At 39.6% G+C, this 16,824-nt stretch overlaps 1 protein-coding gene across 2 annotated transcripts; it reads left to right on the plus strand.

The window, feature by feature from the left end:
* The first annotated feature begins 1,309 nt into the window (after positions 1–1,309).
* Positions 1,310–16,469, plus strand: fdft1 (farnesyl-diphosphate farnesyltransferase 1). Of its 2 annotated transcripts, XM_080790558.1 has the most exons (8): positions 1,310–1,519; positions 3,259–3,356; positions 4,702–4,885; positions 6,541–6,669; positions 12,674–12,865; positions 13,106–13,282; positions 14,727–14,879; positions 14,982–16,469. In XM_080790558.1, the coding sequence occupies exons 1-8, from the start codon at positions 1,421–1,423 to the stop codon at positions 15,207–15,209; spliced, it is 1,260 nt and encodes a 419-aa protein (XP_080646684.1). In that variant the 5' UTR covers positions 1,310–1,420; the 3' UTR covers positions 15,210–16,469. The 2 variants fall into 2 exon arrangements, with proteins under 2 accessions (XP_080646684.1, XP_080646683.1); XM_080790557.1 differs by lacking the exon at positions 1,310–1,519 and having other exon boundaries at positions 2,662–3,356.
* Positions 16,470–16,824: the final 355 nt, after the last annotated feature.

Consider the following 16,824-nt stretch of genomic DNA (forward strand, 5'->3'; position numbering starts at 1 on the left):
TGTGTGTGTGTGTGTGTGTGTGTGTGTGTGTGTGTGTGTGTGTGTGTGACAGAAAAGAGTTGGCTTTGTGGACATCTTCTGTTGTATATACCTGTATACCTGCTAATGAGATACTAAGCTCAGGGAGCTCGGCTTAGCTCACTCTGTCCCAGATTCTGTGTCAATAGGCTTTAGTCTAGGGAGTCAATTACAGAGTCAGAGGGTTGACTTGGGTTGTTCCTTAAGTACAATTTTGAGGTATTTGTATTTGAGAGTATTTCCGATTTCCAGCACTTTAACTTCTACTCCACTACATTTATTTGAAAACTTTCGTTTTTGAATATTTGGAAATAGACGATCTACAAGCTCACAATGCATTGCGATGTGATTCATTGTGATCTTGTAGATGTTCTATTTTCAAAATATTTGGATACATTCTGAACTTGTGAAATGGGACATTCTGCATGCATAGTACTTTTACTTTTAGTACATTTTGATGTCAATACTTTTACTAAAGTCAATTTTGATTACAGTACTTTTACTTGTAACAGTAGTTCTACATTGAAGTATTGATACTTTTACTTAAGTAAAACATTTGAGTACTTTCCCCACCAATGTTAGTAACCATGAAACTATATGAATAAAAATGGAAATGATAGGCCTATTATTGTCCAAGACATTGCTTATTTAAATATAAAACCCATAACAATATTATGTCAATGTAACACATTTTGCATCCAGTGTTTACTGAGACAATACTTTTGTAAATATATCTTAATATTGTTTTTAGTGTTGTGTTGTTATCATGATGGTGAACCGTACAATGGACCACAATGGAAATCAAACAACAAGCCGTCTTCTTTGTGTTATTCTTTTTGGCATAGTTTTTACTGTACTGCTGTAGGGCCAGGCTATTGTTTCAAACCACTATTAAAGTATTAAATCAACCAATAAATAGGAATGTTTCTTTTTTTTGTCTTTTTTCACAGCACAAACAACAAGAACAGAAAATAGGGATGTATACTATACGGTATTACTATATGCTACCTGGTGGTGACATAACTTCTTCCACTGCTTCCTATCCAGTGGTTGGTTACAGTTTCACTCTCATTTCACTAGGATGGCGCCGTGTGACGCAAGGAACCAATCAAATGCCTTATTTGACTGAAAGTGTGTCGGGGCGGGGCATCACACCAGACGCTCTGCTCATTGAGTGGCCAGTGAACACTGACCCCATACACTCACCAGCCAATAGCAAGCGTCAGTCGATCTGACGACGTTTGTAATTGAAGGGATTGTTTAGCATGGAAATGCATTTCTCTCACACTACTCCAATGTAGAAATATTACCCGGGTTCTCATCCGCACCTGAGTAAAGCACACACTGACACGTCAAAACAAGACAGAATCCTAAGCGTCCGCGCAGGCAAACAGAATCCGCCATGGACATCTTGAAGTCGATAGGGCATCCGGAGGAAATACTCAACCTGCTCAAATTTAAGATAGGAGGATGTCGAAGTGTAATGCCCAAGTTGGACTATGTGAGTACTCGTCTCAAATACATTCACCGCGGAAATATATGACACCAAACTGTCAAATAATCATATATGTAGGCTATAGATGTCAAGCCGAATGGCAGACTTTGAATGAGCACTTTTGCAAAACGAAGGTATATCGGAGACGGAGATTTGGAGAGCACATGATGTTCCCTTCTCTACATTCACAGCATCATTCAGGAACTGTAGCCTAACATTGCACAGTCTATGACCTGCACCCCGGCGAATGGCGACAGACAACATCCATTCCATACAGACATCAGATCATATGCAAATCAGCAAATGCATATAATAGGCTATGCATATTATGCGCGCATCTAACGGATATTGTTTGCATCACAGTAAGTAGTGATGTGGCTGCATGCCTGCATCGACTCTGTGTGTTGGTAAGCAGCAGCAGCCAGCAGAGATACAATAATATTGTATTATGTACTTGCTGGCCCGGGGGATCATAATGAGCTTTAACTAAGGGTTCACTGGGAGAAGAGATGTCTGCGCATGTTTGGGCTGGCGGGCAGTAGCGGCTAATTCCACAATCTACAAACACCGAGTTGACCAGAACGGAGAATACCAATTAGCCACGATTGTTCATCAAATCGTTGCTATGGCTGCCTGGCCCCGTTGATGCAAGTAAGTCTGCTCAGACTCAGAGTGCTCTGCTGCAATAAGATGTTGTTGCAGAAGCTAGTCAACACTCGAGAAACACCACCGGGAAGTTAGCACCCCATTTATTCCCCATATGATGAACACTGGTGTCATTCTTTACTGGATTTGTGCTGAGCAGCGCTGAATTTTGCCGTAAATTTCATGAAAATGCTTGTTCGAAAAACAAATAGAAATACGATGTCCTTCCGATTCCCTGCCACTAGATGTCAGTAGAATAGTTAACCAGTGTGCAGTATAAACTTCCTAGTTTCTTATTGACATTTATAGTTTGTTTTCTGCAGTGCAAGTGCGCAAAACATAAAAGATAGTAATGTATACTTTGGTCAGGTCTGAGGTCTGTATTGTTTAATTTCATTCGAGCATCCGATTGGCGGATATTTACAATGTTTAGAATAAATGCTAAATGTATTTGCAATGATCACAGCCTGCGCTGCGCATATTGATTGTCGTTTAAATAGTAGTTGGGTTTACTTCTGTTCCTTTGCATTATTGTGACAGATTTAGCTGCTGTGTTTTGTTTTAGTGGGAGGAGTGGTTCATCTGTCAACAAACTTCCCCTAGCATGCTGCTGAAATAGTGCTGATCTAAAAAGCATGCGGATAAGTTCAGCGCAATTCGAGACAATCTACGTACCAGTCGCTAGATCTGTTTTGAGATCAGCGAACAGACCCGCAACTACACAACCACTTCAACGTACTCCGCAAAGTTCTCACCTCCCCAGAACTCTGTTGTCCTCTGCTGACTTGCTGCGGTGGTTCTTCAAAGCGTAAAGCAATGGATCGCGCAGTAAGTTATTATAGCAGGGGGAAGGCTGCGCTTTGATGGCCGGAGCTTGTTGCAAATGTTCATTCTCTCTGTCGGTGTTCAAACGCTCTCTCTGCGTTGCCCAGCGCAGCACCGGTGGCTCGGGCACCACTACTTCACGGTCCCTCGCCCTCAGCGGGGGCAGACTCGGGGAGCGGGGCTTGCACACGGGCTGTTGTTGGGCTGCGCGTCCCAGCGCGCTCCGGGCCGTGTTATCCTACCGACAGCCCGACTTTCTCTGTTTCTCTTGCCAGGAGGCCATGACCGAGAGCCTGCGGACTTGTTACGTGTATCTGAACCAAACCAGCAGAAGTTTCGCAGCTGTTATTCAAGCACTAGACGGAGAGTTACGGTAAGAAAAAGAAGAGGAGGAGGAGGAGGAATAAAAGGCTGTTTTCCATGCTTGCTCTGTCTCAGGTGAGGGGCGTGTCTGGTGTCTGGTGTCACAGTGAAAGCGGGCATCATGCCATGTTTCTGAAGTTGTAAACAAAAAGGGTTCCTAGGCTCAGTCAAAGGGGAAGTGTGAGTTACAACAACAACAACAACAACATTATTTTGTAATATGATAAAGAATATCATATTAAAAAGACTTGAGATACTAGCTCTGGTCCATATCCTTCTGCTTTGATTCTGCCCCATATGCAGGGCAGAATCAAAACAGTAAGGCTATGGACCAGAGCTATATACTGTAGGTTTGAATTTGATATACCGGTAGGCTGAGAGATTAGTAGCGCTCAGCCATATAAAGTTTAGGAAACTGATGAAACTGTAATGCAATCCTACGGTACCTGACCCAGAGGTGAAATTCATGTGGTGTAATAATAATCTATTGCTGCTCAATATCTATTTGAAGCCCCCAGTCTGGTTGACAGCTGTGTTTGTAAAGCCAAAACTCAAGTGTGACTGTGCATATGCATACAGTTGTTGTGTCCTTGCTTAAAGGGCATTGTAGGCTACATTATTTATAGGCTAAACTTGACTGGCTAAGTGCTTGACATACTGTTCTAGTCACTTAGATCATGACAAAGCAACTTTACAAATACAAGTCATCATGTCATCTTATGAGAGGTGGTGGTGTTCTGCTGCCGTTGTGCGCACGCATGCTGTTGCTTATCAGTGTGACGTATGTTGCTATTCTTTTTTCTTCTTCTTCTTTTTTACAATTTTGTTTATACATTTTCAGGTTTAAAGACAAGACATACTTTATTTGTGATGGTACATGGCATAAGAACATTTAGAGGATTAATTGATTTTTTTGTTGCCAAACTTATTAAATTGTGTACATGTGAGTGGCAGTGCTCATAACAAAACTATAAAATGCAGCATAGTGGGCTGAAAACAAGACTATGGCATAGAGCCGGGCGATATGACTTCAAATGAATATGATTTAAAACTTTTACCTAGATTTGATTAATGAACGAAAATATTTGAAATAACCAATCTACAAGCTCGTTAAGAGCTTGTTCAAAAATGTTGTACAATGAAGTAGATTATAAAATTAGATGCGCAGAGTTCGTTCATATGAGAAATATAGAACAATTATCGCAAGAAACCCTGCTTCTCGGTTAATCGATTAGCCTGCATGAGCAAGACTAAACTAGACTAGAGTTCAAAAAAATATCTTTTGTATATATTTTTGGTAAATTGCCCAGCCCTACGATGGCAGTTTTGAAAGTCCTTCTCCTGTCTCCATTCAGACATGCTGTGTGTATCTTCTATCTGGTGCTGCGGGCTCTGGACACAGTGGAGGATGACATGACTATACCGCTGGAGAAGAAGGTGCCCATGCTGAAGGACTTCCACACCTATCTGTACCAGGCGGACTGGTGCTTCACAGAGAGCCAGGAGAAAGACCGCCAGGTTCTGGCGGATTTCCCCACGGTCAGTTAAAACCTGATTGATTGATAGGCTCTGGTTCAAATGGCTCAAACCTTTTCATGTCGAGGACTCTCAGATTATGTGTATTTGGCCACTGACTCCCATCTGATAATATTTTGTGTTGGGGACCCCAGAAGAGAAGTTTGGTGTTTTGTTGTGAGCTTGTGGATCTGCTATGATGAAGTAGGCAGGGCATTAATTTACGGAACATAAAAAGTTGAAATATGGAAATACAAGGTATCTGACTGCCAGACAGTGTCAGCATCAGCAATGCAGTGAAACTTAATATCTGACCTCTATCTGAACTCGCATTCAACAGTTTTGTTACAGCACCACCACACGACGGACACAAAGAAAACTGCAACAGTGCAGTGAAAATGTGCCAGTTTTACTGACGGTACAGTAGTTTAGTTTATTTGCACATACGAAAAAAAGACTATGGTACTTTTAAATGAAAGGAAAGAAAAATCTAAATCAAAACGTGATGTGCCAGAAAGGGTACAGGGCTTGTCGAGTGGCCTTCCTAAAATCTATAATTAAACTTGAATGAAGTTGTCAATAAAGATATATGGGGACGATATAACAACAAAAGTAGTAAATAGTAATAACAATAGTACTATAATATACTAGTTTATAATCAATACTAGAGCCTGACCGATGCCAGAATGTCAGAATGTTTGGAGTGGACTGATGCCAATCCCAATTTAGGAGAGGCCTATACTGTCTAAGTAAACATTTATGGTGAGAACTCAAATAATATAATTACTTTAGAGTCCTCTCTCTCTAACAACAGCTATAATGTTTTGTGAGATCTGCATCTGGGCTTGAGGACATGGAATTTACTACATGTAGCCTACTGGCCAGAGAGTAGCTGTGACAGCTGTAGAGTCAAGATCTGACCCATGTCCAGTTTTCACCCTTTATTGTCAGATGACCCTTGGAGGCAGCGCCACAGCAGTGTTGAGTTTAGTTGAGTCAGACAGGGTTGCCTTTTCCTTTGCATTGTACGTTGGCCCTGTACTTGAGTAAAATCACTTATACTTTGCAGTCTGAAGTCTTGTCTTTGCCTCTTTGACCCCTTTTCCACCGGTTGGTTACTTCCCAATGGGAACCGGTTCAGTTATTTTTGGTTTTTAGTCCATGAGCCAGAGCTCCAAAATTGGTGGGAAAACTATACCCTATATTAAATTGTTTATAGGATCAATACAAGTAAATTAATACATGATAACCCTTCCACAGTAGTAGCTTTATCATATTTTCAACTATTTTGCATATTTTCCTACATAATGCCTCATTTGCATATGTAAAAATTGTAATACAATAAATCATTGTCTTCGTGTAAGTACTCAATTGGGGAAATTTCATGGTGATAATAATCTAATATAGGTGTGGTTTTTCACACTCAATTCATAATTACCGTTTCAATTTTGGAGCTCTGGCTCATGGACTAAAAACCAAAAAGAACTGAACCGGTTCTCATTGGGAACCAACCGGTGGAAAAGGGGCCATTGTGTGTCTAATCTATGTTTTTGAGTACCCACTACAGATTCTGGCATTTGCGCAGTTTGCGGATGCTCTTTTTCCTCAGTACACAATAGTTGAATAAAATATATATATCCTGTATTTTCATGCATAATATCTCTTCATTTTATTTCCAGATCTCCCTGGAATTCAGAAACCTTGGTCAGGAGTACAGGGATGTCATCTCAGACATCTGCCACCGTATGGGGGTGGGAATGGCCGAATTCCTGGAAAAGAAAGTGGGATCAATGAAGGAGTGGGACAAGGTTAGTACATTGTATAGCTATTTACATGCCAGTGTTGTGCATTGAAAATAGAATATCTGCAAGCTCACAACGTGTTGTGGTGTGCGTTTCGTGAACCTGTAGAGCTGCTATTTGTGGTGTGCGACACAATGTGAAACCAAGTATAAATCAGGCAAAAGTATGTCACAATGAAAACAGCACCCATAAATGTTAGGAACATTACACATATTTGGCAGCACGACTTATCTTTATTCTCCTCCGTCATATTGTACAACTAGAAAGGTCGCAATTTTTCAAAATTGCAAAGTGTGGTTGCCACAGTCACTTACATAGGCCCCTCCCACTAATATTGCCAGCCAATTACAATGTCACGTCACCCCTGTGATCATGCATAACTACTTCAGAGGATATTTATCTTCCAAAAATCATGTTTTTGCGACAAACGGTAAAACGGTAAAGGGCCTATACGGCCTGTTTTGAAACCGAATATACAAAAGATATTTTGACACTACTTTTCTTTCACTTAAAGGAGGAAACTGATGACAAAAAGATACAAAAAGAGAGAACTATTTCAACTTCATGTTGACATATCCGTGGTGCAGTAGATCATATCATGGAGATGTGGTCCGGTCCCATTTAGACCTGAAGACATTTCTGCAAATGTCAGTTTTCTGAAAACCCTATGTTTCTATGTCAGTCATTCTTAAAGTTTTTCATGTCAAGGACCCCAAAAATATATGTAATTGGCCGCCGACCCCCATCTGAAAATATGTTGTTCCAGGGACCCCCCATGAAGCAAAGATTGAGTTAAAAAACGATTGCTCTGACAGAATATATATTCAAAGATTTGCAACACATTTTCACGATTTTTCAAAAATAGCAGACCTACAAGCTCGTAGCGTGGCACTCGGTGCCTCGTTATGAGCTTGTAGATCTGCTACTTTTCAATAGCTAAAGTATAACATACTTCTTAAAACACCAATATACTGTACAGTACTATGCTGCATGAATAAACATACAATTTGATAGCATACAGTAGAATAGATCACCCAGGTTTTATGGTTTTTCAATCCTCACACATGTTCGTGCGTGTATGTAAGTGTTGCAACACTTAAAATGTAGAATATGACATTTTAACGGTAATATGGTATATCGTATCGATATCGCAATATTTGGCATAAAAACAGAGATTTTAAATACGGAAGTTTACGGAATGTATTGTAGTCGATAGGGCTCGCGTGAGTACATGACCACGTGACCGGGCTGTTTTCTGCGCCCTCAATGTCGCAACTCTGTCTATACTCTATGGCTCTGTTGTAATCCAAACGTACACGTGTGTGGGTAAAGGGATAGGGTGGCCTGGCTGGGTGTATGACTTGACTACGCGGCCTGAATGATTCAGCCCTGCAACGAGATATGATCTGGACAACAGATGTCAATATGAAGTTGAGGATAACATTGACCACTTCTGTGTCTTAGTCATACTTCTCTCTCCTTTCTTTTGTAATCTTTTTTGTCATCAGACGGACAGCTTGGTCATATACTTCTCTCTTTGTTGACGTTTTGTTAACTCCGCCGTTAACCCAGTGGTGGAAAGTAAATAATAGCGCCACCATGAGGCCGACTGATGTAATTCCTTTTCAATTAATTTTCATAATTATTATGAACCTCCCTCCCAAGTCTTGTAAATATGGCGCTTACAGTCTCCACTCTCCAATGGAAAAAAATACTTGCATTTAGTCTTCGATTTCCCCATTATAAGTCTATGGAGAACTAATTAATTAATATCAATTAAACTATACAACGCATCTCTTAGCAAAATACAAGCACACGATTCCCGATGAAGCCGGTCAATTTGACATATGGCTCAAGTGTGTGCGGCAGAAACTGTGGGAGGAGTAGTGCGGCAAAGTATCGCTCATTTACAATAACAATAGTCTGGTTGCCCTGTTAGGGCAACCACACTAACTAGAAAGGCAGTTCCTGTAGAAACTGCGTGGGCTCGCATAAATTGCAATGTATAAAGTTTTTGCCGTGTCAAGTTTGAAACTCGGGGCCCGGAGTAATAGTGTTCCCATTGGTGGTCTAAATCCATAATCAAAATTTCGGGACTGTAGCATATTGTAAACAAAAGTAGAAAATGTATTAAAGCTGAAGTAAAAGTTTAAAAAACTATGAACATTTGGAAAAACTATAGTTTAAGCATAAATAACTGCATAAAGCGGAATAAAGTATGTGGAAGCTGTAGAAGTGTTTTTAAAAGTTTTTCTTTAAATGTAAAAAAAATAATCTTTATTAAAAAAATTCAAGTTTTTTCTTTTTAAGTAAAAAAAATATATTTTTTTTTTTTTCATAAGTAAAAAAAAAAAAGGTTAAAGTTTTTTTTTTTTAAGTTTGCATTTTTTTTTAAAAATTACTTTTTTTTCAAAAAATTACTTTTTTTTCAAAAAATTACTTTTTTTTCAAAATAATACTTTTTTTTCAAAATAATACTTTTTTTTTCAAAATAATACTTTTTTTGGAAAAAATATTTTTTTTTGGAAAAAGTACTTTTTTTTGGAAAAAATACTTTTTTTGGAAAAAATACTTTTTTTGGAAAAAATACTTTTTTTTGGAAAAAATACTTTTTTTCATTTTTTTGCGTGCGTGCGTGCGTGCGTGCACTTGCGAGAGCTGTGTAAAGGCCAGCCAATAGGAAGACAGGGTGTGTGTGTGCGTGTGTGCGTGCGTGCGTGTGTGCGTGCGTGCGTGCTCTTGCGAGAGCTGTGTAAAGGCCAGCCAATTGCACAAATAGCAGACCTACAAGCTCACAAGGTATCGCAGAGCAACTCATTGAGATCTTGTAACTTTAATGTCAGCCCTGTAATTAAGCCCTTATATGTCTCAGCTGTGGAAGTAAAAGACTTCCAAGTTCTATGCCAGTACTATGACTGGGAGATTACAATGGTTCTGAAGGGGGGAAAACTATGCCCCGAACAAATTGCTCTATCGCAAAAAGTAAAAGTCGAATGCAAATATTTTTTTCGCTGTGAGTGGCCTGAGATATTGAGGTACACCATGTGCGATTGTGGTGTTGGTACGATTGAAAATGTGGTTATAAGAGCGAGTTAAGAATTGTCAGCGCGATAATTTCCTCGTAAGAATTATACAATGGAGGTCAATGAGCAGATTGACTGTTTTTGTGTCACTTAAAAGGCCGTAGTTCACATTCTGTATGTCTCTGTGCTTTGGTGGTCACATTGTGTGAAAGAGGACATGTGTGGCTACAAAATGACAAAAGAACATGCGTGTAAAATTAATACTTTGGCCGGGACGACAATTTGTTTGGTAAATTTTCAAGGAAAGAATTTCAGTCTCCACACTCTAGTCAAAGAAGGCCCGCACTCTAAAATGGCACTAATTACACGAAACGGCCTGCGATTGAACTGCGATTTCGGAAAAACCGTTTAACGTATTCGAATATGGTTTGAACCACGAAAAAGTCCAGAGTCGTGTGAGCGTTCTAAAGTTTAAATCACGTTTCTACGACAAAGTATGCCAGAGTAATGAGGCTGCAAAAGTGAGGTTGATTTAGAGATAAATCCCATTCATTGTCTATGGGAGGCAAAAACTATAAATAAAGTTAAATATTTTAAAAAGTATAAACTTTTTCAAAACAACTTTTTCACCAATGAAAGTTCAAAGATAGATGAACATTATAAAGTTTGAATGAAGTTTCAAAGTGAAAGTATGACGGAGTAATAAGAGCTCAAAAAAGTTAACTGTGAAAAATGGGACCTTTCTTCCATCGACTCTCATTATAAAGGATGTAAAAAAAAGTTTAAAAGTTAAAAAGTATAAAAAGTATAAAACTTTGTAAAAATAAAAATACAAGCACCCATCACTTCAAAGAGCTGAACAGTTTGAAGTTTGAACTAAATTTCTAGCATAAAGTATGTGGAAGTAGTAGGGTGTCAAAAAAACGGCGGAATAAAGAATAAGAACTAGAAAGGCAGTTCCTGTAGAAACTGCGTGGGCTCGCATAAATTGCAATGTATAAAGTTTTTGCCGTGTCAAGTTTGAAACTCGGGGACCGGAGTAATAGTGTTCCCATTGGTGGTCTAAATCCATAATCAAAATTTCGGGACTGTAGCATATTGTAAACAAAAGTAGAAAATGTATTAAAGCTGAAGTAAAAGTTAAAAAAAAGTATGAACATTTGGAAAAACTATAGTTTAAGCATAAATAACTGCATAAAGCGGAATAAAGTATGTGGAAGCTGTAGAAGTGTTTTTAAAAGTTTAAAAGTTTAAAAAAAAAATCTTTATTAAAAAAATTCAAGTTTTTTCTTTTAAGTAAAAAAAAAAAAGAGGTTAAAGTTTTTTTTTTTTAAAGTTTTCATGTTTTTCAAAAAATTACATTTTTTTCAAAAAATTACCTTTTTTTCAAAAAAATACTTTTTTTTCAAAATAATACGTTTTTTTCAAAATAATACTTTTTTTAAAAAAAATACTTTTTTTGGAAAAAATACTTTTTTTGGAAAAAATACTTTTTTTGGAAAAAATACTTTTTTTCATTTTTTTGCGTGCGTGCGTGCGTGCGTGCACTTGCGAGAGCTGTGTAAAGGCCAGCCAATAGGAAGACAGGGTGTGTGTGTGCGTGTGTGCGTGCGTGCGTGCTCTTGCGAGAGCTGTGTAAAGGCCAGCCAATTGCACAAATAGCAGACCTACAAGCTCACAAGGTATCGCAGAGCAACTCATTGAGATCTTGTAACTTTAATGTCAGCCCTGTAATTAAGCCCTTATATGTCTCAGCTGTGGAAGTAAAAGACTTCCAAGTTCTATGCCAGTACTATGACTGGGAGATTACAATGGTTCTGAAGGGGGGAAAACTATGCCCCGAACAAATTGCTCTATCGCAAAAAGTAAAAGTCGAATGCAAATATTTTTTTCGCTGTGAGTGGCCTGAGATATTGAGGTACACCATGTGCGATTGTGGTGTTGGTACGATTGAAAATGTGGTTATAAGAGCGAGTTAAGAATTGTCAGCGCGATAATTTCCTCGTAAGAATTATACAATGGAGGTCAATGAGCAGATTGACTGTTTTTGTGTCACTTAAAAGGCCGTAGTTCACATTCTGTATGTCTCTGTGCTTTGGTGGTCACATTGTGTGAAAGAGGACATGTGTGGCTACAAAATGACAAAAGAACATGCGTGTAAAATGAATACTTTGGCCGGGACGACAATTTGTTTGGTAAATTTTCAAGGAAAGAATTTCAGTTTCCACACTCTAGTCAAAGAGGCCCCGCACTCTAAGATGGCACTAATTAGCCGAAACGGCCTGCGATTGAACTGCGATTTCGGAAAAACCGTTCAACGTATTCGAATACGGTTTGAACCGTCCAGAGTCCAGAGTCGTGTGAGCGTTCTAAAGTTTAAATCACGTTTCTACGACAAAGTATGCCAGAGTAATGAGGCTGCAAAAGTGAGGTTGATTTAGAGATAAATCCCATTCATTGTCTATGGGAGGCAAAAACTATAAATAAAGTTAAATATTTTAAAAAGTATAAACTTTTTCAAAACAACTTTTTCACCAATGAAAGTTCAAAGATAGATGAACATTATAAAGTTTGAATGAAGTTTCAAAGTGAAAGTATGACGGAGTAATAAGAGCTCAAAAAAGTTAACTGTGAAAAATGGGACCTTTCTTCCATCGACTCTCATTATAAAGGATGTTAAAAAAAGTTAAAAAGTTAAAAAGTATAAAAAGTATAAAACTTTGTAAAAATAAAAATACAAGCACCCATCACTGCAAAGAGCTGAACAGTTTGAAGTTTGAACTAAATTTCTAGCATAAAGTATGTGGAAGTAGTAGGGTGCCAAAAAAAAGCGGCGGAATAAATAAAGAATAAATATAGGCTGGCAATAACTAGTGTGTGCTCGCTGTAGCGAGCCCACAATAAACATAGGTTGGCAATAACTAGTGTGTGCTCGCTGTAGCGAGCCCACAATTAATGAATCCATTGTTGTGTGTTCCTCTGTGCAGTACTGCCACTATGTGGCAGGGCTGGTGGGCATAGGTCTGTCTCAGCTTTTCTCAGCATCCCAGCTAGAAGACCCCGAGGTGGGGATGGATACAGAGCTGGCCAACTCCATGGGCCTGTTTCTTCAGAAGACAAACATCATCCGAGACTACCTGGAGGACATACAACAGGGACGTGCCTTCTGGCCAGAAGAGGTAGGTTTCAGGAAGTTGGCTGATGAATGAATATCAACATCCTAATACATCCTGATCCTGGGGGGTCAAATTATGACAGGCAATTCCTGCTGAAAAGTATGACCCCCCCAGTCAAAAAACACTTCCAAGGTGTGATTTGGTGTGATTCTTGCCTACCACGTATATTGTATACACTACAGGGTATATAATATATACCCTGGCCTGTATACAGTATAAACAAGCTATTCTGTCCCTGTACAGGCGTGGAGCAAGTTTGCAGGAAAGCTGGAAGACTTTGCCCAGCCAGAGAAGTTGGAATCGGCTCTGTCGTGCCTCAACCTGCTGGTGACTGATGCACTTCACCATGTCCCAGACGTCATCATCTACCTGTCCCGCCTACGCAACCAAAGCGTCTTCAATTTTTGTGCCATCCCACAGGTATAGACAACCTTAAGTCACTCAAACAGTATGCACTATGCACACTGTAAAAGTCCTGCGTGTCAGTTTAACACTGAGACACCCTTACAGGTCAGTTTACAGCCTAACACACCACCAAGTCTCACTGTTGTGCAGCCTCGCCGGAACCGGGCCGGCACCCTGGGCGTGTTTCTGTGGGTCTGGAAGTTCTGGGGACCCCCACAAGGAGTTGCACCACTCACTTCACATGAGTGGGATTTTAAGTTAAATTCTCACTATTGATACAGTCAGCATGCTAAGCAGCCAGCAGTGCAAACTAATCTTTTTCAGTGTCTGACTCAGTTTGTCCCAGTTTAAATTGATTGTCACATCACAGCATTGTTTTACATCCGGTTCACAGTCTCGGTGGGCCTTCAAAATAAGGGTCTTGACCAAAAAACACTGGCGGTTTTGGAAGAATGAATTAATGAATAGCTGGCAGTGACTGTTTTAACTACTTAAGCCCTTTATACTTGGCTTACAAAAACAATCAAAATAGGAACGTTAAATGTGTTTTAACGAGTAAGCATTATTATAGTACCTACTAGTCACATGTCTCTTTGGCTATGGCTATATTTCTCACTCTCAGTTTACTATCCAGAAGGTCTGACAGACTTAAGCGTGTTCATTCTTCCCCCAGGACAATGTATGATTAAGGGCCTTTTTATCCTACGTGGCTAGCTGTCTGTTTACACATATTCAGTCCATGATAAATACAGAGGTCAGAATGACAGGAATTTGTGTGAAAAAAGAACTGGGTAGTTGCTCCTTCATCATGCTTATGATAAAAGGACAAAAGGACGACTGGAATGTTAAGAACTTTCTCACACACACACACACACACACACACACACACACACACACACACACACACACACACGCACGCATGTACGTTATGTTTCCTCTAGTCTTGTTCTTGTCAATTCTAGTTTGTGTGAATACTAGAGTTTGTGATATTCACCCTGTACCCTTCCGGAAGGTGTGAGATACAGTATATGAAATCAAATTGGCACAAGAGAGTTATATGAAGACAGATTTTGCATAGTGCCATCCATTATAATTCTCAGTCCAGGGCTCCAGGTAGCACTGGTGCCACCAACCTTTTCAGTTGGTAGCGCCACCACAAATTAGGTAGCACCATCCTTTTCTTTGTAATGTATAGTGTGGCATTAATACATGACCTTATCACCAAGGCTAGCAAAGGTTTTCTTGGTTGAAGCATAAACACCTTAAATTAAGCACACAACATGGAATATTTATATTTGATCACACACACACACACACACACACACACACACACACACACACACACACACACACACACACACACACACACACACACACACACACACACACACACACACACACACACACAGTAATTTCATCTCATGTATTATGATCTGTGTGCTATTCCTCTGTCATCCAGGTGATGGCGATAGCTACCCTGGCAGTGTGTTACAACAACCCCATGGTGTTCCAGCGAGTGGTTAAGATCAGAAAGGGCCAGGCAGTCACGCTCATGATGGAAGCCACCAACATGAGAGCTGTTCAGAGCATCCTCTCCCAGTACAATCAAGAGGTAAGGATGACTTTGTGCATGGGTGTGCTGGTCTGACTGTTGTGTTGTTTGTTCTGGTCTGTTATTTGAACTGAATCAACTGACATCTCTCCCTCTCTACAGATATTACAAAAGGTCTCCCTCACAGATCCATCACGAGACAAAACTCTCCACATCTTGTCACTGATCAGAGAGAAGTCCTCCCTTTCACAGTCAACGCTACCCTCCAGGACACAGCACCTGTCCCCCGTGTACCTCTCAGCTGCTATGCTCCTTGCAGCACTCAGCTGGCAGTACCTGAGTACCACTGCAGCACAAGCACAAGACACTGGTGACATGCAGGGGCACTGAGCCCCACACCTTCCCCTCTAACTCTCACCTTTCCTGGGGCACACAGACTGAGAAAGCTCACCGCACTGGAGGTCTCGTAGTTTTTTTTGTCCAGGGAAAATCTAAAGCCACTAATGTTTCTGCCCACTTTTTTAAAAGCCTGTACAGGCCTAGACTGTGGAGGGTTTAGTGGTTTCAGGCTGGTGTTTGGAAGTTTTTACACAACACAACACAACATTGTGTTGTTATACTGTATATCCATCTGGATGTGCTTCAAATCGCTCAAAGACTTTCTATTGTTTGATGATCTTGTGGGTTTTATGACTTTTATCCTTTATTTCAGTGTGGTTCCATTGTTAAATGTCTTTACCCATAGATTGAATTTAATTAGAATATTTGGATGTTTTGAAGTCTGTACATCTTTATTAGTATTTTGACTGTCTCTCAAAATGTCATTCACTGGAAATGACATTTCCTGTTAAACAGTTTAATTTAGACTGCGCTTTTCATTTTTTCCCACCCTATTTCATGTATGTCCTTGAGAGACACAAACCACGCATTTTGTGTTTGTTGTGTCCCTCTCCTGATGGGAGAGCGGTAATTGCGACAAAGTCAGAACTACAATAAAGATGGTGGGGCATCTAGTGTCCCAATTTGGTGTGCCATCTGCTTACAATATATATTTTTATTGTCAACCAGTAGGTAGTCTCACAATGGCAGACAATTGGAGATCTCCACCTATGTACTATTAAAAATGCTAGAACGGCGTCAAGTACACATACTGCTTCAGAAAACAAACATCACCGCCCCATCGTAAAACTTTGGATTGGTTCTGCAATGCAGGTGCCAGGTTTATTTATTTTTTAACTCTGATTACACCCAGTTTTAAGAACAACACCTGGGAGATTGTCCTCCTCTCTAGTAGAGCAAATCATTTTTAGAGACTGACTTGTGAGTCTAACTTGTAAGTGACCTCCAACCACCACAGATGTGCTAGTAGTTTTATTGTATCAAAGTACTTTATGATACAGATTGATTAAAACAGTGTATATATTTATAAAAATAAGTCCAGGATTGTGTAGCTTCAAAGCAAAGATACACTAACAGTAGAAGAAAATAATGCCTCCTGGAACAGCTAGCTAAGTGTCCTTAACACAGCTTTGGTGAGTAGAAAGGCTAGCACAGAATACCTTGTACAGAACCAAAGGAGAACTATGATCATTGCTATGTAATGTGATTTTTACATAATTGAACAAATACAATAAATAAAAAAATATGACAAACTGTAAAGTGACTTGAAAGTTTATTTGTGCCATGTTACTGTATGTTGGCACAGTACAGATTGGTGGTAGTGAATGGCAAACTGCTGATGGGGCATTGATGGATGATGATGTTGATAAAAATCAAGCTGACCCAAGCTCATGCCACCTATTCCAAGGTCCATGTTCTGCGCGGTGCGGTTTTGGAGAACGTCTGTTTACAATGATCATTAAAATACAAAATCTCAACAGAGCACAAACTTCAGAAATATAATATAAATAACAGGTTATGGTTTTATTTTCAACATGTTCTACCAGTGCAAATAAACCGTTTTCCAGATTGTAACTAAGGTTAAGGTAAGGTTAGTCACATGCAA

Source organism: Protomyctophum bolini (genome assembly GCF_963924005.1).
Source record: "Protomyctophum bolini genome assembly, chromosome: 19".
NCBI lineage: Eukaryota > Metazoa > Chordata > Actinopteri > Myctophiformes > Myctophidae > Protomyctophum > Protomyctophum bolini.

Bases quoted from the DNA above. Each gene is read 5' to 3' on its own strand.
- fdft1 (XM_080790557.1), top strand. From the start codon at position 3,022: ATGGCCGGAGCTTGTTGCAAATGTTCATTCTCTCTGTCGGTGTTCAAA. The intron at 6,670-12,673 runs GTTAGTACATTG...TCCTCTGTGCAG, and splicing joins CAATGAAGGAGTGGGACAAG to TACTGCCACTATGTGGCAGG. The intron at 12,866-13,105 runs GTAGGTTTCAGG...GTCCCTGTACAG, and splicing joins GTGCCTTCTGGCCAGAAGAG to GCGTGGAGCAAGTTTGCAGG.